Below are 20982 nucleotides of genomic sequence, written 5' to 3'. Positions count from 1 at the left end.
CTTTCCCCTCAGGCTGCACTGAGTAAATACCATCTAGATTCCATCTAAGTGAAAAAGGCCTCAAATTTAATATAATAGCGGTTTATTTTCTGTGCCGTATACATTAACTTCATCACATAGCTGTAATCTGATGTGTATAGAAGATAAATAACGTAATAGAACTCCACCAAACAGAAGCAGTTTGAAAGAACAAGCATTGACTTGATGTTAATAAACAAAATAAAACGCATTTTTATATATATACGTTTTACTAAAAATACATTTAACTGTCTTTCTTTTCCTGTAGATGTAAATGTGACACATTTGTCGTAGAAATGGCTGCAGACGTGTTTGAAGGTGAAGGATGAGTCACTTGCACATACGTTTGAATTGTCCGATGTTAGATGGTTTTTCCTCTCTTCTGCTGTCTGTGTAGGAGATTAATGGAAGTGAAAGAGCTCCAACCAATGAAACTGCCAGGTTCGAAAATATTAACCCCTCGTTAATATTTTTCCTAGGCTGGAAAAGAAAATTTAGCACTTTTATTTAAAAAAATTGCTCTCACCATCTTTTTTTTGTACTTTTTTTCTTTGCATAATAAGATTGGAATATTTATAAATGACAAATACCTAAATACAATTACTTTTTAAAACTAATCCGACTGTTGATATGTGGCTACACTGCAAAGAGACGTAGCCCTAAAAATAGAAAAAGAATCTTCGGAAATTTCTAGAAAGTAGTAAAATTATCTGGATGCAGCAACTAGTTTTTACTTAACAAGAAATCTTATCTATGAAATCAAAATCTAAGAACAAGGAATTCCAAACAGGCATTCAAAAAGGGAAAATAGGCCTAAAAAACTAACTGTTAGACTGATTTTCTTCAAATTGAATGTTATAATACTTATTTTTTTGTTTGGTTCTAAGCAAATGGGTTTATACTTTTTGAGTTTTTATTTACGTAAGTGTAATTCATTTTGATTACAGTGGCAAAAAAATAGTTAAATAAGTGGAAATGACTCATTTTAGAAGAAAATTAGAATATGATTTTTGTACAAGTTGGCTGAGCTTAATAAATCCTCATAAAATCTAACACTAGCACTAGCTTTTTTTAGAACATAAGCCTACTTTTTTGTTTGTTTTGGTCTGATGACCAAACTGTATGGGAGATTTAATCTGACTTCATGTTGTTCTCCAGTCATTCTGTTAGATAAAATTCCCCTTGAATGTCTTGTGAACATTTCTTAAATGAACCAATATGAGTTTTATTTTAGTTTTAACTCAAGTTTTTCTATTGACAAGACAAGAGTATGGAGCAAAAAATATATGAAAATATTTTGCTAATATCTAGATCTTGTCTTGATCTTTTCTTGTTTCTTACTGAGACGAAAAAATTCCCCACTGTGCTGAATTTAACAAAAGCTTGAAAGGCTGTGGAGCAGTACTCCTCACTATTCTTTAAAAGAAGAGCCACTATGATTGGACCATAGAGAAAGGGCGAGTCAGAAAATATCCCCAGCACTAAAGAATTGTGTGTAATCTAAACAGTGATTTTAAAAACACGGCCAAACAGTGTGTGTGCATTTACCTCATTTCAAGGAAGCACAGTATGCAGTTCCTTGACTTTCTTCATTTCGTATTTCTAGTTTGTTGTAGCAATGCGAGTAAAACATTTCAGGTGAGGATTGGTCAGTCTCTTCCTCTGTTTTCTCTTGATTGTGTTCATTGTGGAAAAGGTAGATTCACATGTGTATGTGCTGACAAAACAGGACATCACTTTCTGCACAACGGCCTTCAAAGTGGAGAAGTCTGCTTCACAATCCAAATTCCAGAAGTGAATAACACTTTTTTTAAGTTCAGCTTGGAGAATGTCATTACTTTGGATCTCAATGACTTCATTTTCAATGCTGGCACGATTGAGAGGACGGAGTGGTGTGATGGTTAGTAAAAGCTGGGTTACACTCAGATGGTAAGGATTTTCAATGAAGTTAAAAAAAAATGTCATTGGGTTCATTAAAATCACTAAACCTGCATTTAAATTATCCTTTCAGCTCCTTCAAAACCTCCACAAAAGCAGAATGAGAAAAACTGATCTTTAAAAAAATAACAATCACTTCCATAGTTTTGGGAAGTGATTGTGTTTCTCATCAGATATCCACAGATCACATATTTTGGTTTGAAATACTTTGACAGCTCGCATCATATCACTTGGAAGCCTGCATCTCCATTGGAGCTGCAGGGTCAAAGCATTTAAGTCCAGTGGCGGCTACTGGTCTGTCAGAGAGGGGAAGCTCATTTTCGGCCTACATCATAAAATTATCTATTTATTTAAAAGTAAAAAATCAAGCAATTTCGCCAAGCAAATATCAAAGAAACAGGTTGCAACAGTTTTTATTTCAACTGAACTTGGGAAATCCGCGATTGGACTGAGCGCGAATAGCTTCAGTGATTCCTTATAGTACAGAACCGCTGTCAGTCAAAAGGAGATGCAGTCTTTCGACAGACCCTCCAATCATCATGCAGAAGCTCGGAGTCCGGGCCGAGCCACTCCCCATTCACCCCCAGAGATGCTGAGCATCCGTGGGCGGGACATAATCGCAGCGTTTATCCAATGACCGTCTAGTTTCGAAGCGCTGAAAAAAAACGTTCAAAGCAGCCTCATTGAAGTCAATGGACGCTGGGCTTCAATAGGGAAATGCACTGTGATGCTGCGGGAGAAGGAAATCGAGTCAGCCAACCTGCTATATGTAACTGATTCTGAATGAACTCGTCTTTGAGATGAACGTTTTTTAACGCATTTTTAGTCAATAAAATGTTAATAGAATTCAATACAATAGTACATATTTGACCATTAATTTTGTGACATAAGGGAAGCCAAGCTTCCCTTGCAGTCTTAAAGAAATCGCCCCTGTTTAAGTCACAGGTGATGCCTGAGAGAATGGCCAGTTGCATGATCCAGGCTGGGTCTTTCAGCACTGTCTGATCTTTCCCCTTGCTTTTCAGGAGTGTCCAGATTTCAGGGAGAAGGCTCAGAAACCTATCGAGCACTTTTCCGCGAGACAGCCATCTCACTTTGCAGTTCATTACCAAATCACTGTACTCTTTGTCATATTTTTCAATCAATTGTGTGTGATTTAGAGCTCTTGAGATGATAAAATTCATGCACCACTCTTTTCTTCACATTTTTGAACTGTTGGTTTCTAAGCTTGGAAACAAGTGATTGTTGATGGATAATGCAGTGGAAACTGACAAAGCTGGCGATATCTGGTATTTTATTCATAAGCACAATGAGACCCCTCTCCTTGCCGTGCATGCCGGGCGTTACATCGGTGCATAGACTCACAAGCTGATGCCCTGTTCTTCAAAAAAAAAAATCAGAAGAGAATCTTCACCTCTAGTTTATCCAAGGATGATGATGATGATGATGACTTTATTAATCCCACTATAGGGAAATTTCATATATCTGTGGCAGCAAAAAACAACATTCAGAAATAATCTATATAATATAACATCAAAAAATGACATAAAAAATGACATTCGTATTAAATTATTAAGAATATTAAATTATTGAAAATTATAATTACAAATATTATTGAAATTATTATCGAAAATGAGATTTGTATTAAATAAATAAATAAATAAATATAAAAAAAAAAAAGTAGTACTCTACTTTTACTTTTTTTCTAGTAGTAAAGTAGTAGTACTCTAGTTTATCCAAGGATAGGTAATAAACAAAGCATTTCCTCTTAAAAAGAATCTTCTCTGGGACCCTCACCCAAACACACAGCAGCCTCAGTTACATCGGTGCTCTCACCCACTGCCATGCTGTAATGAGGTGTGCCACATAAATCACTTAGCATCTGGTCCTGCATGTCCTGTGCAATGTCTTCAACTCTCCTTGTAATTGTTTAATCCGAGAGCTGTAATCCTTTAATCTGCTTGATAATTGCATCCTTGTTGTCAAAATCAGCAAACAATATTTCTGCGGACACAAAAAAACAATTCTTCACTAAGTCAGAGTCTGAAAAGGTTTTGGTAGCCTGTGCCAAAATCTATGCTATCTCATATGAGGCCTCTGAGGTGGTTCTGTGAAAGATTTTGTTGTCCTAGAAAATTTGAGATGCACAGTTTTGAAAGGACATTCCAAATTACTCTGCCTAAATCCAGTCAAAGTTTGCTTACATATTAAGCACAATGGGTTAGCCCCGTGAAGAACAAATCAAATTTGCAAGTCCATTCATCTTGAACTTTCCTGTGCTCGTCTTGTGTTGCTCTTGCTTTTCTTCTTTTGCCTGGTTCACCGCCATTTTGCGCGCCCGTCGCCTCACCTGCATCTTCCTGTGGACTTTCATTTTGAGTCTCCTCTGTGATCACATCCTCAGTTGTCCTTTCATTGTTTTGTATCCATTTGCCTGTATTTTGTCCCATTTTTTTAAATCAGATATGGATCCACATGTTGTGACCATTCATTGGTATTGACACAATCGTACACACTTAGACACCAATGAGAAAATAGGCAGACCAGGAAGTGGAGCTCAAATATGTATTTATGACTCTGAAAATGAGCACAGATGTACAGATAAAAATTAAGATAAATTAAATAGCTATTGTTTGTGCATTTTGAAAACTGAAATCCATTTGAGAGCCGCCAAAAAAGGCTCTGAGAGCCACATGTGGCATTGATGAATAGACACAGAGAGACTAGAGGAAGGAGAAGTCAAAACATCATAAAACCTGGTAAAATATCTTGAATCTCTAGAAATAAACTTTAAATCTTTCCAACAATCAAATAGTTTGAAGTGTATAAAATCCAGTGCTGCCAGTGTGCCCCCCCCCCAAAAAAAAAGCTTGTAACCCTTGTGCTATCCTAGGCACTTTAACATTGTGAGTTGGGTCATCTAGACCCACTAGACAGTGCGCTGAACCTTTTTTCTTCGATGATTTGTGATCTTCACATGAAATCTTTCCACCTTTATCCACCTTTGTCATTGTAGGGAGAACACGTCAATGTAAGGGTGGGGTCATCTAAGATAGCACAAGGATTTTAATGTACAACAGAAGAATTCAAAGATATATTCTGGTATATAATCTTTATTTGAACATGTAACCATAAAAACAAGAAGGAAAATGAATACTTGTTAGCAGTAAATAACAATGAGTCTTTCACACTTTGTCATAATTCTCAGGCAGGCGTGTTATTGCTTTGTGTGTGTACTTCAGTTAATGTAAGTGTTAGAAAATGCTAGAAGGAGGAGGAAATGCTAACACTACATGGTTCTCCAAAACTCCTAACATGGATTTGAACTCACTGACTCCCGTCTAGAACCTCTGTAAGGTCCTGTCAATTTTTCATACCATGCAGGCAGCCACCCAAGCTCTATTTTTGAGTGTGTTCAGAAATGCTTACAAGCTCTAGCACGCTTTCTTTTCTGTCTCACACACACACACACTCGCACAGTGCCAGCTTGTTCTCACCCATCACCACCCATCCTCCCCCTTGTGTTACTCAAAATGAAGGGAGTGTGTGCACACCTCTCCTCAGCTCAGACTCATCCATGATGTTACATAAAAGACATGCAAAGGCTTACAAATCAGATTAAAATTGCTATAGGCGGCACAATGAGAGAAAAGCATTTAGGTGAAGCAGCAACGACTGTTGGGTTTGAATGAAGACGTATTTGGTCCCAATGAAGACTAATACAGATGTCACAATTCTATTTAACGATTCGATTCCTAGTCAATATTGGTTCATTTTGAACAATCCCATTTACTGACCTAAAATGGATCAATTTCATTTTGAAAAGATTTTCTAATGATATAGGTCAATTCCACTAACAATTAGCCTCAGACTAATCAATCTGGTTGCATTATAGGACTATAAATTGATTAAACCGATTAATATTAACACCCCTAAAGACCAAACTTACAAGTTTGGTTCTTCTCATTAGTATAATCCAAGTTCTCAGATAACATTGGATGTTAAGGGGGGCATTAACCTGAAGCAGCAGATGGAGCGAGAAGTTCAGTCCCCCATTCTGACAGGGATTCTTCTCAATTCTACAAGAGTGTAGGTCTATTCTTGGGATGGGCAGTAAGATTAGAAGTTCACCGTTAATCAAGGTATTAATGTGGAGTCACTGCTGAGACTTACTGCTGTGCTGCTTTTAAATATCCATGTCAGCTGAGGTCAAGCTTTAAATTGGCTGGACTTTGTGGTAAAATGAAAGCCCTGCGGTGGCTGAAAAATATTAGAGCTAGTTCACCATGACAGTCACAGCAATGGGAACAGTGAAAACTAGAGGGGGTCCGGAGGTGAGAGGAGGACATTAACAAAGCAAAGACAGAGAGATTTGTGTGTCAGAGTGCATCTTTTTGAGCTTTTTCAAATTAGGAGATCGTTTTTTTAAGTGTTTTGGGTGTGTTTGTTCCTTTTATTCTGTCTATTGTCTTTCTCTGAGAAAAACATGGAGGAATGAGGAAATGAGCTTTAAGTGTTTGTGTCTCTATTAAAGGTAAAAACCTGTTTAAGGGGGTAAAACACTCAGAGGGAGCTAGATCCTTCTGTGATTGTACAGGAGAAGGGGCTATCCTGACAGCCTCACTAATCACTTTTGTCATTTTTAATCTCTGTCTTCCACTCGGTACGTATTTAAAGCAGGGGCCTCTCTGTGCCCAGTAGGGATTAAAGTGATGAGCAGGAAACAGGGAGGGGGAGGCGTGGGAGGCAGGGACAGCCGCTCCTTGTGAGCCTCACATTGGGCACCATGTGACCAAGGCTGACGCTAAAAGCACCGTGTTCAGTATATGTCACAAGCAATGCTTGTGGATGCATTTAGGTGGTTTAGAAAATGTACTCTGAACAGTAAGAACATTAGCTGCTAAGCCTCTTGCATTCATCATACCCGTGTAATGGAACGTTAGCCTTTTATTTGTCCTCTTTTTTTGTCAAATATGGTGCCATGTTGCAGGCTGTAAACAGACACGTTTGCCTTAGGTTGAATCCTAATGACATTAGCTTTTTATTTAGAATTCATCATGCTTGAGAGAAAAAAATGTAGTTCTCTTTACCCAAATGACATATCTGCCTTTCATTACTTTGCAAAAAAAATCTTTGTCCTCAAATTGCTACATTGTATAGGTGGTAACATGAAGCGTCTTTCCAAAGGACCCACACTGGATTATGTAAATTGCTAATTGCTCCCTTTGGGAATCAAACTTTTATTTCACATGCCACTTAACCAACTGAACTGTCCAGCTATACATGTCTTTCTTTATTTTTGATGCTTCATGTTGTTCATCTTTTGGCATGACCTGTCAGGGGCCGCTGCCGCAAATCAGCTTCCACAGAGATTTTTTATGCCGGATACCCTTCTTGACACAACCCTGAATTTATTCCGGGCTGGGGACCGGCACAGGTGGACCCAGACTTGCCCCCCCCCCCCCCCCCCCCCCCCTGGTGACTGCACAGTTAGGCAGTGGCTTAAATGGTTTTGCCCAAGGACCCACACTGAATGAAGTTTATTGCCCCCCCCCCACGCACCAGTCCTGTGCAGCGAACTGAGCTTTGTAGTCGCTAGTTTTGCTGCTTCATGAAAGGAAAAATTTATAGAAGGAAGAAAATGTTCTACAATTTCATTATCTTTTACGTATACAGTAGCAACACATTCACTTGTTGTAGCACATTATAAAATCACAATAGTAAATAAATAACATGCTAAAAAAATTTCAAAACATGTAAAAATTTACATTTTCTAATCTAAAATTTTAAAATTTTTTCCTGCGATTTTTTTTCATAAATGCTAAATGAAGACTAAGGTGGACATTTTTAATTTATTTTATTTTATTTTACTTTATGCTTAAATTGTTCAAAAAGGATAGTTAATTGAACATTATTGGCACACACACACCTACTTTGCACACACGCACACACACGCGCACACACACACATGCTTTGCACACACACACACACACACACACACCCACCCACCCACACACACACAGATAGGTTTACTGTTCATGCACAGTAAAGGAGCAACACTGCAGATGCTGCAGTATTGATTAATTATGTCCATGCAGGGGGAAGCAGAATCTAATCCAGCACTTGCGTGTAAAAGTAACAACATGCTTTCTGTGTCAGAGTGTGTCTCTGCCTTTAATAGCATTAGCTTAGAGTGTCTCACACAGGTGTGAACTCCCTGCTGGTTAAACTGCCTTACTGTGTTTGCCAAAAGTGTTTCCACTAATCTGTGAGGGCAGCTCTCTTTATCGAAAAGAAAACACTGCTGATGAACAGTCACTGTTGAACAAATATTGCTCTCCTGGTTGTTGTTGCTTTGAGGACATTAGGAACATTATCAAAACACCTGTCAGCGATCCATAAAATCCTTAAAGTCTCCAGGAAGTTAAAGGTGTCGTTAATTTTTCCCTTTTCATGGTGGCTCAAAGAGCCTTTTAAAATTAGTTGGAATTTGATTACCAGATGGGACAGGCGATGGCTTGTTTTTTCTATATAAACGCACATCTGTGCACGTAGGCCTACAGACTTTTTGTTCACTTTAAAATAAAGAATTTTTAGTCAAGTCAAAATCAGCTTGTAGTTAAAAGAAAATGGGGGAAAAAACAAAAAAATCAAGGAAATAAGGAGTAAAGAGAGATGACGAAATCAGGCCTGTCTTTGTAGTCCCACACCTTGAGGTATTATTCTGTTGTTTTCCTTTCCTTTTTTAACTGGACAATTATCTTAACATTTATTTATGTTGAACATAAATCAGTTTCCTTCTGACTGCTTTGCATGCTTTGGCAGAATTTTTCATCTTTGCTGAGAAAAAGTAAAATCCCTAAAATGGTGTGCTGGAACAACATGCCAAATTACAAGGAAAACAGTTGTTTAAATATTTGTAGACCATTTTTTTCCACAGGGCGAGATGGTAATTTTTCTTTAGAAAAAGAGCAGTGTGTCAGAGATGAAATGTACAGATAGAAACAAATTTATGTCTTTGAAGATAAACAATTCTTTGAAACCAGGACCTTGCAGCTTTTTAATTGCAATAGTGTTTGCTCAACTGAAACAGCAGATTAAATCTTGCTAAAAAGACAAGCCAATTCCTTATAACTGCTGTTAAAGCATTGAGGCTCAAACGTTATTGTTATAAGTTAACAAATATCTCTGCTTTGCTGTAGTAATTATATTTGATGCTAGCTGTTTACTTTAGGGGCCATGGTGAGACGTTGAACCACGCTTTCCAAAGAAACCGCCTTGAATTTGTCTTCCTGTGCACCTGTCTCCGCAAACAAAAACCCCAGCTGTTAATGCGTTTTCGCATTTTGGCGCATGAAATCAAGGATTGTGCATGTTTTGAAAACTGCTTGGAACAGTTGTCATATTCTATGTATATTGAAGGACTTTGAAAGGACATCCTCAGTCCATCAAAGCTCTCCTCACCTTCATCTTTTCCTCATAGGACGCTGACGTATGAAGTTAGTTTGTACATGAGGCCGATTACACCATTACACGTCTTTTGTAAAGTTTTTCACCACTGGCTTCCTGGTCGTTTCCTTGTGTCACATTGTGTGAGCAGTACACCACTGCCCCCCCAGTCAACCTTCCATTACTGATCGATTGTGACGTGCTGGATTCAAAGAGGGCATCCTTGCTTGCATCTTCCTGTCATCACTGTTCTAAATTGCCGCCTCTTCAGCTTGAAGCCACCAAAGAACCGTGACCATTGACTTTCTGCTGCACTCTTGAATGGGCTTGAAGGTGTGCTTGCAGCAGCCACGTCATCAACCATCCTTCCACTTATATAACAATCCCCCGAAAGCTCATCTTCGAACATCCTCTTACTTTTTCTCTGAAAATCTTCCAGCCCACAGGTGCCTATAAGATGCTGCGTGACTAATGCTGCTTTTAGCTGAGGAAGTCATAAAATGACTGTGGGTCATGTTTTTATCAGTTTTTGAATGTCGTGAATCAGAGCTAACACATTAATAATGAAAGATTGACTAAAATTAGGGGTTTGAAGGCTTATGAATCTTGTTTTTTTTCTGAATTTTATGTGTTTAAATCACTTTTATTTAAAGAGAGGCTGAGGAAGAATGGCTTGGCGCTTGTATGAATAAATATTTGGGAAAAACCTTTTTTCAAATATTGTTTTCACAATTTTTTTTTAATTAATGAACCTGACAAGATTTCAGTGTAAAACCAATTTCTTAAATTCAGTAACAAAATGAAGAGTTTTTTAAAGCTAAAATCTTGAATGTAGTTCAGTTGAAAATATTTGCATCAACTCGCAGCCAAAGAATGCTGTTCCCTGGCGCTACCCTCAACTTTGTGATCCTTGATGATCAAACGGGACAGAAGGAAGCGTCTGTTGCAGTAAAGGTGTGCATGTCCCTGTTTCCATGGGAACAAGCTAAAGTAACTGCCTAGGCAATGCATAGTTGATGATAATGAGAGGAAATGCAGTCCAGTGCAAGATTTGTTCAATATGTATGCCTTTTTTTTTGCACTGCTGTCAGAATTTTGGGGGCTCAACACAAGTGGGATCAGGGAAGAGTTTCCTGTGATGAGTCACAGAGCAACAATTTTCAGAAAGTCTTACACTGCACTAACCTCTGCCACAGGCTTAACATTATAAACCCCCTGTGTGCTTTCACAGATCACTGCTCTGCCAACTGAAAAATGTGCTCGATTGTTCCTGACTCAGCTCAGAGATGTCCAAACTGCTTTGAAAAAAAAAGATATAGCAAAAGAGAAGAGAAAGCTGGGAAAAGCACTGACAATAAGTGCCTTTCACTTTTCTTTTTTCCTTTAAAAGGTTTATCGTCTGACTTTTTTCGTCCTGATCGGTTCAGTCACACTGAGACAGTCCCTGAAAGACTGCATCTGGCTGTTTTTGTTTGCTTATTGCTCCCTACTAGTGGTGTCTTGTTGTATTGCACCTTGGAGCCAAATGTGGAAACATTGTCAGCCTCACTGCCGGAGGTAGAATTAAGTCTATTTTTGTAATTCAGTGCGTGTTTACTGTCTCTGCTCCTCCATGATACAAATCTTTCTGGCTGCTTAAAGAACACATTTGAAAACAGCTGCGTTTATTTGTTTCCTTAAAGGACAACATAAATATGTTTAGAGTTTAAAAAACCTGAAATAATTGTATGTACATGATGTTCTTTTTTATCTTTTGCAGAGAGTGAGTGAAAAGGTTGGAGGAGCAGAAGGAACAAAGCTCGATGATGACTTCACTGTAATGGAAAAGGCACGTCTGGACTATCTGGTTTTTATTTCCTTAATTCCTGTTTTGATAGCAGATACATAATAAAAATTGTCAGTTTCCTTTAAAGCTGAATAAATAACTTAAATTGAATTGTAGGTATTGTAGGTTGTAAATCCTAAACCTGATATGAATAATCTACATTATTTATATCAATTCACCAAGAAACTAATACAAATTTTGCAAAAATGAAAAACAAAGATGTGTTTGAAAAGTTAAGCTTATGTAAATAATTTTATTTGAGTTACAGAAATAATATTAAAATCTGGAGATGACCCAAATGTTTGCAAATGTGAATACAGCATCCATACTCTCTCTGCTGGTTTGTTTGCATGTGTGTCACATGTTCTTACCCGATATTTCTGTGCAAACCTTCATCTGTTCAGAGGGTGGACACCACCTCCCGAGCAGTGATGGACGTCATCACTAAGACCACTGAGTACCTGCAGCCAAACCCAGGTACCTAACCCAGCTGAGCACCATAACCGAGGCTGCTAAATTATATTTGTTGATTATTTGAACACTATTTTATACTCCATGCTCATTGTCCCAGAAAATTTGTAATATTCATTTTTTCATCAATCACTTGTGCTTTATTTTAACATTTTGCATCTTACACGTGTAGAATGTTCCATAATCTAATCTCAGAGTGTTTGAAATAAATGTTTTTTGCTGAAACAGTTCACAGTTTGAGTTATTAAAAAATGATTCCTGTATAAATTTTGATCCCAATAATCAAAATCTGTTCGGTGCATATTTTGTTCGGATTATTCATAATGAGGGATGTTTATCTCATCAGTTTGTTGGAAACTCTTCTTGGAAACTGTCCTAAAAGGGTAAATAAATAGATAGATAAATAAACAAATAATAAAATAATTACAGTTGCTTCAGTTTGCCTTTGCACTGCAGATAAACAGTAAGAACCTCAAAGTTTTTTTGTTTTTTTTTTTTTAATTCTATTTGTGTTTTCTGTCAATGCAGCCACCAGAGCCAAGATGAGCATGATGAACTCCATGTCACGCATGCGAGGCCAGGAGAAGGGACCGGGCTACACGCAGACGGAGGCCGTCCTGGGGGAGTCTATGCAGAGGTTTGGCAGGGAGCTGGGAGAAGATTCTAGCTTTGGTGAGCTGTTGAACACGAAACTAACCCCGAAGGGCGCGCCTCTTTCTTTGCAGGCTGCACAAGAGGGAATAATGGAGGTTCCCAAAGGATGAAGTCTTAACATCACAAATTGTTTATGAGCCTCTCTGACATTGAAGACACCTGCATTTGGCCCTGCTGTTTTACTGCTTGAACTTTGAGATTTAGAACTCTGGTGTAGATTTTTATCCTGCCTCTGAAAATCACTCCATTTTTCTTTACATCATTCTGTTTTTTCTGGCATCTAAATATGTCAATTGTGATTTGTTTGCTGAGTTTTCTAATGCTGCTGGTTTCAGGTCTTGCACTGATCGATGTGGGGGAAGCCATGCGTGAGCTCAGTGACGTGAAGGACGCTCTGGACATGGAGGTGAAGCAGAATTTCATCGATCCAATGCAGAACCTTCATGAAAAAGACCTCAAGGAGATCCAGGTATGATAGTTTAGCGTTCGTGTGCTTGGAGGCAGATGAGAAACATGTCAGCATCATCACCAGCGATGAGGTTTTTAACTTAATGTCGACTCTGCAGCATCACCTGAAGAAACTGGAGGGTCGCCGTCTGGACTTTGATTATAAAAAGAAACGCCAGGGCAAAGTGACGGAAGATGAGATCAAACAGGCCCTCGAGAAGTTTGATGACTCCAAGGAAATTGCTGAGCTGTCCATGTTCAACCTGCTGGAGAGCGATGTTAGTTTGGAATCATCAGCCCCACTTTACACTTTTATCTACATCAGGAGACACTTGATGACCCGTTCTATCCTCTTGACTCTTTGTTTTGTTAAAACCTCCTGTAAACATCTATCTATGCCAGATCATGTTTTTTGTAGCAATGACTGCATCTCTGCCGTTGCTCGTATAAAGAAGTACCACACTGATTTATTTTCCTTATTTTTTTAACAACCCATTCTTTTCTTCCAAAAGTCAACATTTTATCACTATATTCATTACATATATATATTAGCTACTAGATTTGTTTGTTCTTTTTATCTATCCACTTATTTTCCATCTGATTTCCATTAAAAAAAACAACATTGAAATAATATTAAAATGATCTATTTTGTCCTTATTTATATTTTTTCTGTATCATTATTCTTTTAAAAAACACTTTTTAACCTTAAACCAGTTTTGCCAAACAGGAATAGTAAAAACAACTTTTGAGTTTTTTTGTTGTCATTTTTAAAGTAGACCACCCATGGTACGAAATAACCTTCTACAACTGGATTTCATCCTAAAAACAAAGGCCTTCTAGTGTCAAGCATGGCATGTTTTGTCAGTTCTGTTCAGTAGATCCTGTCTTCTTGTGTTGCTGTCTTCAGATTGAACAGGTTAGCCAGCTGGCTGCTCTGGTTAATGCTCAGCTGGAATATCACAGCCGGTCTACAGAAATCCTCACACAGCTCTCCAGTAAAATGGATGAACGGTCAGTTCTGATGCTGCTTCTGTGTTTTTGGTCTTCATAGTTGGTTACACCAACATGCTTAGCAGAAAATCTGTCCTTTTCTAATTAAAACATTCAGGAATTTAGGGGGGGAAAATTATCGGTTGATTTTGATTGGGGTTTTTTGGGCTCTGAGGGATTTTTGTTTTCATATCCGCAGGATAAGAGAGGCCTCTGGCAAACCGAGGAAAGAGTACGTCCCAAAACCACGTCCATCTCTGGACTTCTCCATCACCGAGACCCACAATGGAGGCATGCATGGGGCTCGTTCTCCAGGTGAGACTCATACGTCAGACGGAGCCTCGGTATTGTAAAAAACAAAACAAAAAAACTAAAAAAAAGGAAAACTAATTTTTTGGTGAATTTTTACATAAAGAAACTCAGAAAATAATTTAATGTTTCCATGAAAAATTTTTTTTGAAAAGAATGGTTCCACAACAAAGGGAGGGTATTGTATCTTTTCAGCTTTTTAATCTAGATGACTCGATGCAAATCTGAATTTTTTTTTTCCAATTTGATTTGTGTTTCTCCCTTTAGGTGCCAGGTCTCCAGGTGAGCCAGGTTAATCTTATTTCCCATCTGTGTGCTCATCGGTTCATTTCCTCTTTGACATCCTCTTTAATCGGGCTCTTTTAACGCCCTCACCTCCCTTTCCTGCTGTTTTTCTTCCTTCCCGTTGCAGCAAGGTCTCCAGGTGAGAGGAGAGTACACGTATGATTCTTTTCTCTCATGTTTTTTCCTCTCACGTTTTCTTTTATGGAACAGCAGAAAATCAAGTGCTGTGCGCTCGCCTTACAATTACCCGATCAACTCCAATAATCCAAAGCTCTCTGGCAGATCAGCATTTGTTTTCTCTGTTTTATTGTCTGCTCACTTTTGTCCGAACAACTTTATCCAAATGTGTTGTTTTTTGTCTCGCTGGTGTTAAATGAGGCTCTTCTCACTTTGTGTTCAACCGACCTTTCCATTTCTGCGACATCACTTCATTGTTTCTTCATGTCAACATTTGATTGCTAAAATTCTTCTTTGACAATTGTTCTCCTGCTTTTCCCTCCTCTTACAGCAAGATCTCCAGGTGAGAAAGAGTGACTATGGGAGACATCCAAAGTCTCACTGTCACTCTTATTTTTTTTTCTTTCACGTGTGTTTTTTCCGTCTGCATTCTTGCTTGCAGTGCAGTGCTGTTTCTTTCTAACTCCTGTTTTCTCCTTTGTTTTTTGTTAACTGAACATTTTTGGGAAATGTGCTTGTTTGCTCAGAGTCAGATGAGAGGATGAAAGCTTTCTGTCTGGATATTAAACCTGCAGCTGCTGTCACAATATAGATATTTTTGGGGTTATAGACTCTTTATTTGCGGATCCAGGTGAGATGAGATCTTAGTGACAACTGTGTCAGAAAAAGATTAAATAAATACACACAAACACACACTTGAGGAAATAAGTTGCTGATATTGTAGGTTTACCCACTTGGAGAAGAGCTGACTGTCTCTCTTCCCAATGAGAGGTTCATTTAAACAATACGAGAAAGAAAATAACGATGAAAGATAATCAAGAAATTGACTTTAAATCATCAAGTTGTTCATGGGCAAACGTCAGGCGGGCCTGCACACAGTATGTGCCCTCGTAAGCAGGAGTACTTTGCAACCATTGGTTTTCTTGATGACTGTGGTCCCAGCTGCTTTGAGATCATTAACTAACTCCTGCCATGTTGTTTAAAGCCTATCTCTCACAAGAATGTTGAAGATTTTGTTATGAGTCTGAGACCTATAGGTGGATTGATGGTCATGGACAATCAAATCAACAGTTGTCATCTAGACCCCCAGCTTCTAGCTGATATAGTGTTTGGTATTCTATTCTGGTCTTGTGCAGGTCTTCAACCTTCTTCCTTAAATCCACTGAAAGCTCTTTAGTCTTTCCCATGTTGGAGAGTTTGAAGTCTGACTGATTCTGTGGACAGGTGTTTTTTCTACAGGTGATTAGTGCAAACGGGTGTCTGCAATACAGGTGACAGGTTGATGAGGAGAGTCTTACTGGTCTGTGTGAACCTGAACTCTTACTATGGGATCAAATACATATTTCCCTCAATGAAATGCAATTAAATGTATATAAATTATTTAGAGTTGATGTCTTGATTTTCTTTGTGATTTTCTGTCTCTCACCGTTCAAATGACCTTAACATGGCAGAGGGTCAATTTCTTTTTAGGTGGGAAAAACAACAAAATCAGCAAGGGATCAAATGCTTATTTCCTCCATTGTATTTTTTTCTCCAAACAAGGATAGAAAGTTATTTGTTTTGCCCAAGAAGCCCAGTGTGAAAGCAGCATTAGACCCAGTACACACACAGCGTACATAACTTTCCAGGAAGTTAGAAAAGTAAAAAAGAAAAAAAACAGAATAATTTAGTGAACTCTCATTTAGTATATTTGGGTTTTTGCTTTGGAATTATTTACATTTATAATACAATTCAACATGGGATTTACATTTCTATGTTTTCACTTGTCCATGATTGCCTGAGAACTTCTCAATACAGGTGCAGAAAACAGTATTTTTCTGCAAATAATCCCAAAACACTAAACTGTACGAAAAAGTTCATAGAAACAGACTTGGTAGATAAGTAAAATGAAAAAAGTAAATTATGTAGCCTTTTTTTATGCATTGAAACAGCAGTCAGGATATAAGTAGCATGTTTTGACCACTACACTTTTACAGCAGATCATAAGATGATCAGAGCGGGTATTTAAAGTTAATCATCTTTCGATGCTGGCATGTGGGATTTTACTACAATAAAATGGTAAAATCCCACAAGCCAGTCCATCCATGTGATTTCAGTGCAACAGAACATGCTCTTTCACAGACTGAAGGCAAAATAGCAAAAAAGAGTCTCAAAGTAGCATTCTGCTGTGATGACCTAATAAATCATCTCAAAGAAAGAAATCAGCATTTTTGCTGTCTTGTTCAAAAACTTTAGGTCAACATTTGTAAAGTATTAAAAAAAACACATGTGTTTATCTTCGAATAGATGAAAGACAGTATTTATATCTGGACCTGCACAAGGACAGATAGAGAGACAAGGCTGCTCTCTAACTTTTATAAAAGGATCCAGACATCTGACAGAAATAAACAAGTTTTTCCTTCACAAAATTCAACATATTAGTCTTTGTTGTCTTCTGTCAATTGTGAAAGAATTACATAGGAAAAAAAAGACTACATTCTCTCATCTAACTCTCCCACACAACTATATTCCCTTAAATATTGACCTGCTCCTCCTAACTCTGATTAAGAGAACCTGTTCACTGACTCGTGATTTGAATCTCTTTGTCTTTTTCCCTCTTGCAGCCAGGTCTCCAGGTGAGCTTTTAATGTAATTATAATAATCTATACGCAGCATCTTGATCTCCTCCAGTCTCCTGTAACACTCTGTATCTTTCCAAATCTCCAGCCCCCTTGGACCAGCCCTCCTGTCGTGCGCTGTACGATTTTGACCCTGAGAATGAAGGGGAGCTAGGTTTCAAGGAAGGCGATATCATCACTCTGACCAATAAGATCGACGACAACTGGTACGAAGGGATGCTGCATGGCAACTCAGGCTTTTTTCCCATCAACTATGTGGATATCCTTGTGCCGTTGCCCCACTAAGAAGTCAAGATTACCAGCTGTGTCTGCAACACCGCCTGGCCTCCAGTTCCAGTTTTTCCACTAACCTGTTACTAAACTTTATTTCCTGCTAACCACAGTCAGTCCTCCTTAAGGGTCAAAACAGCAGCAGCATAGACTGAAGAGCAAGAATGCACCATAAAGAGTGTAACAATGATGAGGAAAAGGCAGGATTGGTATTATTGTACCCCCCCCCCGACGTACCTCCAGTCTTCAGTTGTTGTTTTTGGCTTTCCTGTCCCAGCTATTGTCTTGGCTTAAGTTGGCCGTGAGTCCTTCATGAGTTTTTCAGGACAGCTTTGCAAATCCACATTTTCATCTTTGTACAGGTGCTTTTCTGCACTATCCTACAAAAAGGCAGAACAAATGTGTGTTTTTTGTTCTTTTTTTTTTTTCTTAGTTCGTAGGTTAACTGTTTTTCAGTCATTCTTACATTTTAAAAAAGTAAATCTGGGTTGTTTTGTTTCTAACATGCCTCTATTTCGTGGTTGTTGTCCCTTGAGTTGTAAGCATGCCTCATTTTAACCCTAGCCGATCCAGTTTCAGTACGTTCTTACCAATGATTGGTGGCACAACTTGGGATATGTGCACCAGGCTGTGAAGCTAATGCTTGTCTTCTGGTGTTTCATCAGAAAATGGTTGTAAAACTTTACATACGTGAGCAAATTGTGGGAAAACGTGAGATGTGATGCTTGAAATCTTGACATTTACATGTAAGAAAAAGTACAATTTGCACATTTTCATGGTTTTTCAGCTTATACTTGATAAGCACTAAGAAATCTTCTTGATGTATTGTGAAGCGTTTAACTGCCCTCTGGGGCAGCTGTTTCTTCTGCGGCTGCAGAAGCTGCTTCCTTTCCCTGCTGCTCACTTTAGTGTGCTGTAGTTTCACAGTAGATTAAGATGCTGGGAGTAAAAAGAAAAAACATAATTTATTTCCTGTTTTAGTCACCTAAAACTAATGTAGCTTACACTAAAGGTTCTTTCTATTTGTGAACAAATAGTTCTGTTTTTCAGAACTATTGTGTGAAAGTGTTTCCTTCTCTTTTCTTACTGGAAAAAAAAAGGAAACTCAGATGAACCCATACATGTGTGTTAGTTTGGAGGCTCTTGGTTTCACCATGGACAACGTATGAACTGCTGTGCTGTGCTGCAGCTGCGCTCTTTGCTTTCACACATGCTGTAGTGATGTGATGCATGCATGTCCAGGGAGGGGTTGCGTGTTTGCATACAGTTTCTGTTATGTTCGGGGGGATCAGAGAGATAATGTCCTGCCAAGCTTTTTGAGAAATACAAAATAACGTCAATGCACTGAGTCATTACATCCAACAGACCCACAACGAGTGATGCAAAACCTACAAATACCATATATGTGTTACTTTTTAATTGTTTTGGGGTCTTTTTTTGTCAAAAGGAAGCACAAATGAGATACTTTGTTGGCTTTAAAGTGTAGTGAAACAGTTGGGAGATGTCATGTATTGGTTCATTTTTTAAGACAAAGCAAACCTTCCTTCTTTCTCACTTGGTTTTTTAAAATGCCGTGTATCTTTGCCCTCAATGAGGACTGTACAGCTTTGTGTGTTTTGTTTTCACCTTGTGCGTATAGTCACGCATCTATAGTATTGTATTTTATTTTTGTAACTGTGACAAAAATATAGAGTGTAGGTGTGTGTGTGTATATATATATACAAACAATATATTACCCAGAAGTGATGTTACAGGATGGCCTCTTTGTGCTGCACATGATTGTCTTTGTTTTTTGTGTTTTGGTTTGTTTGATTTTACTGTTGCATCGCATTCTACAACTGTACGCTCAATGTAGAAAAAAAAGACATGTGATAAGTCAGTGTAATTTACTCAAATAAATACTGGTGAGCTATTATAGTTTAGCAGCTTTTCATTTGTGCACACAAGGCAAAAGCTCAACACAAACCGTGATGTCACAGTTTTGCTCAATATCACTGTTATAAGAGAAGAACTGCAATGTTTAATATGATGAACTGTTTTATATTTTTAAATTCAAAAGCATAGAAAATGTTGATGAAATATCGTTTTGCTTCCCAAAACCTTCAGGGTAATCCTGTTTGCACAACATTATCAGTTAAGTCTGTAGCTGTAAACACCCCAAAGCTTCAAAAATATGTCAAATATGTTTTATGCTTGTGTGAACCTGGTTACAAACTGCAAACCTTTACAACCTGCACAAACAAAAAATGATATTAGTGCTGCTGCAGCTTTAACAAAAGTAAAGGCCGGTTTATACTTCATAGCGGTCCTTACTGCAATCGTGTTGTCTAGTTCATAGTAAAGGCCGTGTCACACAGGTACATACATTTTTGCATATATTGCATGGATAAAAACTGGTCATACGTGAGTAAACATGGAAAAAGTGCGAAAAAGTTGTGGTCTTCATGTGAAATTTTCACAGATGTTTCACGAATGAATCACGTTAAAACCACGGAAGAAGTACAAGTAACCCTTGTGCTATCCTAGGCACTTTAACGTTGGGAGTTGGGTCATCTAGACCCACTAGACAGTGCTCTGAACCTTTCTTCTTCAATGATTTGTGATCTTCACATGAAATCTTTCCACCTTTATCCACCTTTGTCATGGTAGGTAGATCACGTCAATGTAAGGGTGGGGTCATCTAAGATAGCACAAGGGATAAACCACGCAAAAAACACATCAATCAATGTAAAACCCAAATTAGAGACAAAATTTGTGCGTCAATTACATAATTTTAACAGATATGAGCATTGTATATACAATATTAAAAATTATCCATCAGTGGTACATGCATGAAAAAGTCCATTGGAACAGTCGTGGAAAGCCACAAATTTGTGTATGCGTTTTGCAAAAACAATGCGAAAGTCCATAAGATTTACTTAATAATTGCGCATAAACTAACTAAAATACGCATAAACTGCGTGATTCTCAACCAACTAAAGATTTTGAACAGCTCAAAACTGAATTCACGTAAAGACCTGTCGGCCGAAACCCTCCACAGATATCTGCGCACATCAGCAAATGACAAACGCAAAAAACAGTTATGACTTATGTAGATCATGCATGTATCACAAAAAATGAAATTTCATGCTTGGAAAATGCGCAGAATGTACGTAGTGACTGCGTACACGACCTTAAAGTTGGCCAGTTTCGCTGTATTTAATTTAGATAAAATATTTAGTTTTGGTTCAAATCAAACTTTACTTAAAATGGAAAGTTTACATATAAGCAGCACAAAGTGTCTTAAAGTAGGAAAACATAAGACATTACAAGTAAACAGGCGACCATACAAAAAAATGTCAAAAGGATAGAAATAAATATAGAAATACCTAAACCAAATGAAAGCACATATTCACCCAAACCACTCTGAAAACATGAATTCTAAATTCTAAATGCTAAAATGAGCCAAACAATTCTATAAAAATATTTAAGATAAATGCTGCTTTTGTTTATGCTGTTGTAAATTATATAAATGTAGACTGTAAATATGAG

The 20982-nt window shown here is 37.9% G+C and overlaps 1 protein-coding gene across 10 annotated transcripts in view; it reads left to right on the top strand.

Moving 5' to 3' along the window:
• Positions 1-19368, top strand: part of LOC101155008 (endophilin-A1) — a 39304-nt gene extending 19936 nt beyond the window's left edge. Inside the window, exons 2-13 of one of the 10 annotated variants that reach the window (XM_011476419.3) lie at positions 11165-11233; positions 11635-11707; positions 12230-12373; positions 12691-12824; positions 12922-13080; positions 13710-13813; positions 13992-14107; positions 14369-14383; positions 14514-14525; positions 14895-14906; positions 17167-17178; positions 17270-19368. In XM_011476419.3, coding sequence (XP_011474721.1) covers positions 11165-11233; positions 11635-11707; positions 12230-12373; positions 12691-12824; positions 12922-13080; positions 13710-13813; positions 13992-14107; positions 14369-14383; positions 14514-14525; positions 14895-14906; positions 17167-17178; positions 17270-17466 — 1047 coding nt within the window. In that variant the 3' untranslated portion in view covers positions 17467-19368. Of the gene's footprint in view, positions 1-11164; positions 11234-11634; positions 11708-12229; positions 12374-12690; positions 12825-12921; positions 13081-13709; positions 13814-13991; positions 14108-14368; positions 14384-14513; positions 14526-14894; positions 14907-17166; positions 17179-17257 lie in introns of all 10 variants that reach the window. The other 9 variants (XM_020703644.2, XM_011476427.3, XM_011476422.3 and 6 more) reach the window with 9 other exon arrangements.
• Positions 19369-20982: the final 1614 nt, after the last annotated feature.

This window comes from Oryzias latipes, chromosome 1, assembly GCF_002234675.1.
Source record: "Oryzias latipes chromosome 1, ASM223467v1".
Classification (NCBI taxonomy): Eukaryota; Metazoa; Chordata; class Actinopteri; order Beloniformes; family Adrianichthyidae; genus Oryzias; species Oryzias latipes.
Note: the sequence above shows the minus strand (reverse complement) of the source record. Positions and strands in the feature narration are given on the sequence as shown.